Here is an 8,119-nt window from a genome sequence, read left to right as displayed (position 1 = left end):
CATGTGGAGGCTATATACAGGGTATTACGGTAGAGTCCATGTGGAGGCTATATACAGGGTATTACGGTAGAGTCAATGTGGAGGCTATATACAGGGTATTACGGTAGAGTCCATGTGGAGGCTATATACAGGGTATTACGGTAGAGTCCATGTGGAGGCTATATACAGGGTATTACGGTAGAGTCCATGTGGAGGCTATATACAGGGTATTACGGTAGAGTCCATGTGGAGGCTATATACAGGGTATTACAGTAGAGTCAATGTGGAGGCTATATACAGGGTGTTACGGTGGAGGTTGAGCCAATGTAGGTGTTTTCTTCCCTGGTGTAATGCGTTATCACTGGTTTACATGGTAACAACCCAGCCTGTTAACAGTACAAAGTGTGTTGTGAGGTGTTAAAGGAGGTGTTTAAAATAATGCTTCAAACGATTACATAGACAAGAAAAAGTGATTGTGAATGTGTTGAATGTGTTGAATTGTCGTTGGGAAATAAAAATAGACATGGTTTTAAAAGGCCGTGGTAATATTTAATTCAGAACAGAAATATGTAGGTGGATCAATTCACTCTGTCCAGCCACTCAATTTAACCCCACACCTGGAATAAACTATGACAAGAGAACAACATTTTTTGGACAAAGTCTGTTTACATTTTTAAACTTTCCTTGAATTGACATGAATTCTGATTATTTTCAGAGATACACAACATCCGGAAATAGACACTAAACAAAAATATAAAACGCAACATGCAACAATTTAATGAGTTACAGTGCATATGAGGAACTCAGTCAATTTAAATACATTTGGTCCTAATGTTTAGGATTTTCACATGACTGGGAATTAAGATATGAGTCTGTTGTTAGATACCTTAAAAAAACCAGTCCCACCTAGAGTGACCACCTTCTGCCTCATGCAGCGCGACACATGGAGTTGATGAGGCTGTTGCATGGAGTTGATGAGGCTGTTGCATGGAGTTGATGAGGCTGTTGAGGACAAGACACCTGCTGTTTCCATGGAGAACAGACTGCTATGGCGTATCATCACCTGATGCATTGTGCCACCAAGACCAAGTAGAAGAGACGTCTTTCTCCTAGGGACAACACAACGTCTTTCTCCTAGGAACAACGCAACGTCTTTCTCCTAGGAACAACGCAACGTCTTTCTCCTAGGGACAACGCAATGTCTTTCTCCTAGGGACAACGCAACGTCTTTCTCCTAGGAACAACGCAACGTCTTTCTCCTAGGGACAACGCAATGTCTTTCTCCTAGGGACAACGCAACGTCTTTCTCCTAGGGACAACACAACGTCTTTCTCCTAGGGACAACACAACGTCTTTCTCCTAGGGACAACACAACGTCTTTCTCCTAGGGACAACGCAACGTCTTTCTCCTAGGGACAACGCAACGTCTTTCTCCTAGGAACAACGCAACGTCTTTCTCCTAGGGACAACACAATGTCTTTCTCCTAGGAACAACGCAACGTCTTTCTCCTAGGGACAACACAACGTCTTTCTCCTAGGGACAACACAACGTCTTTCTCCTAGGGACAACACAACGTCTTTCTCCTAGGGACAACACAACGTCTTTCTCCTAGGGACAACACAATGTCTTTCTCCTAGGGACAACACAATGTCTTTCTCCTAGGGACAACACAACGTCTTTCTCCTAGGGACAACACAACGTCTTTCTCCTAGGGACAACACAACGTCTTTCTCCTAGGGACAACACAACGTCTTTCTCCTAGGGACAACACAACGTCTTTCTCCTAGGGACAACACAACGCCTTGGGGGAAACCCAGTCCTCTTATGGCCATGCAGTTCTGATTCTGTTCCACAGTTATTTTGGTAGAAAATAGTAGCCAAGACAAAGTTAACATGGACCTCTGTCTCAGTCTTGGATTGTTCCCCTAATTAAACCACTGGGGGAGGAAGACTGCAAGATAGGACTAAAACTGTGTCTGAAAGTTAAATTCTTCCTTTCCTTGTCTCCTCTCCTTCGTATCCACTGTGGATGGGGTCTCTGACAGTCGTCCGTGTGGTTTCTCCTTCTCCCCCAGGTCCTCTATAATCCCTCCCTCCATGTCATCAGCATCATCCCTGAACCTGGGCCAATCACTGTCTCCGTCCCCGCGTTCCATGGCCTCTGGTTGGCCGTCGAGGTTGATGTGGGCGGGAGGTGAGTCGTCGTGGCCCGTGGTCGTAACACAGGTACAGTTGTCACACAAGCCAAAGCGTTTCAGTCCGTGGGACAGGGCTCCAGTGAAGCTTCGTCTGCACCCCTTACAAACCACGGGCCAACTGGAACGGTGCACCTGGGTATCAGAGACAAAGACATGGAAACATCGTCATCAATACACACACACACCTGGGTATCAGAGACAAAGACATGTTAACATCAATCAGTACACACACACACACACACACACACACACACACACACACACACACACACACACACACACACACCTGGGTATCAGAGACAAAGACATGGAAACATCGTCATCAATACACACACACACCTGGGTATCAGAGACAAAGACATGTTAACATCAATCAGTATAATGAAAATGAAAACAAGAGGGCTGAATTGATTGAAGCATTGAAGCTCACTAAAGGCTTCAGTCATATAAAAATTATAATTACATCTCTATCAGATTAGTAAGAATGTCTCACCCCGTGTTCCAGAATGTCTCACCCCGTGTTCCAGAATGTCTCACCCCGTGTTCCAGAATGTCTCACCACATGTTCAAGAATGTCCCTTTATTCAGATTACAACCTCTTACTTTCGGTTATTTGAAAAGGAAAATCTCCAAAATAAATCGTTATTTTTAAAACAATCCATAAATATCTGGTTGTAATTTCAGTTTTATTTCACCAGGAAGGAACAAATATTACAATTAAATATAATGGTTAAACATAGTAATTGATAAAAAAAAATATATATATATATATTATTCTGGGAAAAATATATTTTTAAATCGTTTTATAATCTTTGTTAATGATATCATAAATATGACTGGTGGAGTTGTCGGCTAACAAAAATATATCAAAATGTATCGCTCCAAAAATAACAACTAATTGATTGTAGCCTTACGGCAAAAACTGGAAGCAACAAGTAGAAGGGGAAGAAAGTGTTTGAATTAAAGACCAAAATTGTGAAAAGAAAAATGTACAGCTGTACCATACAGGTTGCAAAATAGTTGGGAGGAGATTTTCAATGTGTCGATATGACATTTGTGGGAGTGGTTGAAAAAAAACTAGTTTTAATGACTCTTAAGTAAATTTCCCACTTCAACTGTAGGTTGGAGTCATTAAAACTAGTTTTTTTCAACCACTCCCACAAATGTCTTGTTAAAGATCTACTATAGATCATTTGTTTTGGTAGTGTTCATATGTAGCTTGTTTTGGTAGTGTTCATATGTAGCTTGTTTTGGTAGTGTTCATATGTAGCTTGTTTTGGTAGTGTTCATATGTAGCTTGTTTTGGTACTGTTCATATGTAGCTTGTTTTGGTAGTGTTCATATGTAGCTTGTTTTGGTAGTGTTCATATGTAGCTTGTTTTGGTAGTGTTCATATGTAGCTTGTTTTGGTACTGTCTATATGTAGCTTGTTTTGGTACTGTCTATATGTAGCTTGTTTTGGTAGTGTTCATATGTAGCTTGTTTTGGTACTGTTCCCATCAATGTCTGTCTTTGTATTTTTACACACACACACACACACACACACACACACACACACACACACACACACACACACACACTCTCTCTCTCTCTTACGCTGAGTGAGTGACTGCGGAGGTGTTCCTGCCTTGTGAACCTCTTGCCACATGTCTCACAGGGGAAGGGTCTCTCTCCAGTGTGACAGCGGATGTGTCTCTTCAGGATGCCCTTCTGCTTGGCGGTGTACGGGCAGAACGGACACTTGTGGAGCTTCACCGGCACTAACAAGCCATCACCTACAGGGGAGGAAAGTCAATCAGAACAATGAACTATACACACTGTTACCACCAAACACCTGCAGCATTAATAAGTCCTTCAGTCGATATTATAAAGTCAATATAATGTCACAATTTGGTCTTTTTTAAAAGCAAATCTTCTTGTCATGAAAGTAGAAAGAAACCCTCTGGCCCCTAAACCAAAGCCTAAACCAAAGCCTGAACCAAAGCCTGAACCAAAGCCTGAACCAAAGCCTAAACCAAAGCCTGAACCAAAGCCTGAACCAAAGCCTAAACCAAAGCCTAAACCAAAACCTAAACCAAAGCCTAAACCAAAGCCTAAACCAAAACCGAAACCAAAGCCTAAACCAAAGCCTGAACCAAAGCCTAAACCAAAGCCTGAACCAAAGCCTGAACCAAAGCCTAAACCAAAGCCTGAACCAAAGCCTAAACCAAAGCCTAAACCAAAGCCTGAACCAAAGCCTGAACCAAAGCCTGAACCAAAGCCTAAACCAAAGCCTAAACCAAAGCCTGAATCAAAGCCTGAACCAACAACAACAACAAAAGAAACAAGAAGAAACTAAAGTTTCAAATCAAATCAAATGTATTTATAAAGACCTTCGTACATCAGCTGATATCTCAAAGTGCTGTACAGAAACCCAGCCTAAAACCCCAAACAGCAAGCAATGCAGGTGGAGAAGCACGGTGGCTAGGAAAAACTCCCTAGAAAGGCCAATACCTAGGAAGAAACCTAGAGAGGAACCAGGCTATGTGGGGTGGCCAGTCCTCTTCTGGCTGTGCCGGGTGGAGATTATAACAGAACATGGCCAAGATGTTCAAATGTTCATAAATGACTAGGTAGAGATATAGAGATATAAAACCTTATAGAGATAAAACGAACTGAATTACCTGTGTCCTCTCCGTACCAGTCGCTCTGTATCTCCATGATAGAGGCCCCACCCATCCCCAGACCCTCATCCACCCTGCCTCCCCCACCCCAGAGGCCCAATCCCTGGGCAAACATCTGGCCCTGCTCCCCTCTGTCCCTGTGGGGGCTGGAGCCGCCTCTCAACAGCACATCCATGAACTGCCTGGCGTGGCAGCCCCCGAAGCCCAGGGAGGAGCGCTCGCTGCTGGGGGAAGGGCTGGAGGACGCCAGCCTGTCATGGAGGTGGTCTGGGTGGTGGGTGTGGAGGGGGGGTCCCATAAACAACGTCAGGTCTTTGGTATCGGGAGACCCCTCCTCGGGCTCGTCATCGGGGTCGTACTCGATCTTGGGGCGCACCAGTTCTAGGGTCAACCCAGAGGAAAGGGGGTTCATCACATGGTCCCCATGTCCATGTGGGGTCCGGCCCACAATAATATGAGATGGGAACTCCCCTCTGGAGCTGCAGTCGCTCTCAGAGTCTCTGCTAGGGCCGGGGGGCGTGGGGACCCTGGGGAGGGCTGCTGCCGAGGATGGGGGGTCTGTGACAGTGGAAGGGGGGGATTCTGAACGTACATGAGTAACTCCATCTCCCTCTAGTGACAACGAAGGAAGAGTTACAGAGGTGGTGGAAGAGGGAGGTGGCATGGCTGGGGTTCCACTGTCAGCCGGACCGTCTCTCTCCTTCTCTTTGTTTCTATCTCTCTCTTTCTCCCTGTTACAGATCTCCAGAGAGGAGCGGATGTAACCTTTACAGAAGGACACCACGTCAGTCATCTGGAGGTAGCTGGCCGCTGACATCACCTCGATGACGTTGTCGCTGCGCAGGTCCAGTCGGCCCGAGTACAGGAAGTCTAGGATGGAGGAGAAGGCCTCGGCCGTCACGATGTCCAGAGAGGCTGTACTGTGGTGCTGACCGCTGTCCTGAGGAGGGTGGTAAGAGAGATTCAAGGAAGTAAAGTATATTGTAAACAGACTATAAAACTAGATTAGCACTTAGATCAGAGTTTACTCAACCAGTGTCCTTTCCACAGGAGTGCCACGGGCCAACTGGGTTACTATAGCAATTATATAAATATATCAATTTACTTTTATTTTTAAACACGTGAAAGCATCTAGTAAATTAATACACAGGCTCCTTAATTACACATTTTGTATCAATCCCACGTCCAACTTAATAAAACGACTCACCTGTAGGTAGTGGACCAATAGGGCTCGGAAGTAGCCGCTGCCGGCGAATAGGACGTTGCGATGGGCCTTGAAGACCCGCCCCTCCACGACTATACTGCAGTCACAGAAGAAGTCTCTCTTCCGCTGCTCATTGAGCTCACACAGCAGCTTGGACTGGTAGCCTGACACCTCCATCTCCACAATTCTTTCTGATAGATAAATACAATTAGATTAGATAGATAGAGGGGCAGAGAGAGAGAATGAGAGGGATTAAGAGAGAGAAAGAGAGAGGGAAAGAGAGGGATTGAGAGAGAAAGAATGAGAGGGATTGAGAGAGAGAGAGAATGAGAAAATGAGAGAGAGAGAGAGAGAGAGAGAATGAGAAAATGAGAGAGAGAGAGAGAGAGAGAGAGAGAGAGAGAGAGAGAGAGAGAGAGAGAGAGGGAATGAGAGGGATTGAGAGAGAGAGAGAGGGAATGAGAGGGATTGAGAGAGAGAATGAGAGGGATTGAGAGAGAGAGAGAATGAGAAAATGAGAGAGAGAGAGAGAGAGAGAAAATGAGAGAGAGAGAGAGAGAGAGAATGAGAAAATGAGAGAGAGAGAGAGAGAGAGAGAGAGAGAGAGAGAGAGAGAGAGAGAGAGAGAGAGAGAGAGAGAGAGAGAGAGGGGGAATGAGAGGGATTGAGAGAGAGAAAGAGGGAATGAGAGGGATTGAGAGAGAGAGAGAGAGAGAGAGAGAGGGGGAATGAGAGGGTTTTGAGAGAGAGAGAGCAATGTGAGATAAGACAGAGAAAGAGGGTGAGCAGAGAGAGAGAGATATGTAGAAAGCATAGGGCTGCCTATGTACTAGTAAACAAACCCCTCAGCCAGTTCACGCTCCTCAACCTTCCACCCCAGTCCTTTGACCTCCTGGTGCAGTACATTCATGTGACCCCTGTCAACAACTAACTACACCCTCACCTTGCCTTGAAGAGAAGATCCACAACTGATAACCACAGAAAGGCTCTGAGGAGAAATATCTAAACTAAAGCGATAGTAGCTAGCTAGGAGAAAGGTTTTTCCATCGTCTCCAGTCCCTTTTGTAGAATCACAAATGTAGAAGTAGCTATATGTTGTAGCTAGCTAGAATACAATGTATTGATAACTAGAGTAACCCATCTGTCTATGCTAGAATACTCTGTCAGCTAGCTAGCGTTACATTTATCAAACATTCCGTACAAATGAACATAACATTTAAACATTTAAAGTATAAAAACAACGATACCTGACTAAACCTTGAAATTAGTCGTAAGTTAACACACTGGTGGATAACTTGTTGTAGCCTCAGCAGCTAGCTAGCTAGCTAACCACAACAACAACCCACTTCCTCATTTCTCCATTCTGTGTGAGAGTCACAAGACTCGACCAATGAGATACGAGAGAAATGTCATGTGGCGATCAGCCAATCACATCATGTAAAACTAGACTGGGGTGAGCTTTTAAAGATATAGCCTGTAGTTGCATTTATCATCACCAGAGGGCAGAAAATCACTGCGTTAGCCCACAATATAATCGCGTGATGAACCTCTTATGTGCAAATAGGGATTGTTGCTTGTGTTTCTCTTCAACCTGTTTGGTAAACAGTGATGGGGTTTATTCCATTTCAATTGTTAACAGTTCTGAAATGTAGTTATTGCAGTTCTGAAATGTTGGGCAAAATACACACAATGTCAGTGAGGCATTTCCCATAGACCCTCGAGTAACTCCCTAGGGTCTTCAGATCCAAGGGAATTGGATAGGGGTTGGTAGATAGTTATAAATAATAGCTCCACCTTACTGCCTGATAGGTTAGGAAGCTGAACTCTCTCCATTCTGATAGGTTAGGAAGCTGAACTCTCTCCATTCTGATAGGTTAGGAAGCTGAACTCTCTCCATTCTGATAGGTTAGGAAGCTGAACTCTCTCCATTCTGATAGGTTAGGAAGCTGAACTCTCTCCATTCTGATAGGTTAGGAAGCTGAACTCTCTCCATTCTGATAGGTTAGGAAGATACAATCTCTCCATTCTGATAGGTTAGGAAGCTGAACTCTCTCCATTCTGATAGGTTAGGAAG

At 44.4% G+C, this 8,119-nt stretch overlaps 1 protein-coding gene across 3 annotated transcripts; it reads right to left on the bottom strand.

Moving 5' to 3' along the window:
• Nucleotides 1-514: 514 nt before the first annotated feature.
• zbtb8b (zinc finger and BTB domain containing 8B) lies at nt 515-7,420 on the bottom strand. 3 transcript variants are annotated; one of them, XM_031789109.1, is made up of 5 exons: nt 6,888-7,420; nt 6,049-6,236; nt 4,842-5,781; nt 3,775-3,953; nt 515-2,310 (listed from the first exon to the last, which is right to left on the bottom strand). In XM_031789109.1, the coding sequence occupies exons 1-5, from the start codon at nt 6,949-6,951 to the stop codon at nt 1,945-1,947; spliced, it is 1,737 nt and encodes a 578-aa protein (XP_031644969.1). In that variant the 5' UTR covers nt 6,952-7,420; the 3' UTR covers nt 515-1,944. The 3 variants fall into 3 exon arrangements, with proteins under 3 accessions (XP_031644969.1, XP_031644971.1, XP_031644970.1); XM_031789111.1 differs by having other exon boundaries at nt 7,303-7,416; XM_031789110.1 differs by having other exon boundaries at nt 7,293-7,414.
• Nucleotides 7,421-8,119: the final 699 nt, after the last annotated feature.

This window comes from Oncorhynchus kisutch, linkage group LG14 (assembly GCF_002021735.2).
Source record: "Oncorhynchus kisutch isolate 150728-3 linkage group LG14, Okis_V2, whole genome shotgun sequence".
NCBI classification, from domain to species: Eukaryota; Metazoa; Chordata; class Actinopteri; order Salmoniformes; family Salmonidae; genus Oncorhynchus; species Oncorhynchus kisutch.
This window is presented reverse-complemented; position numbering and strand designations above follow the sequence as displayed.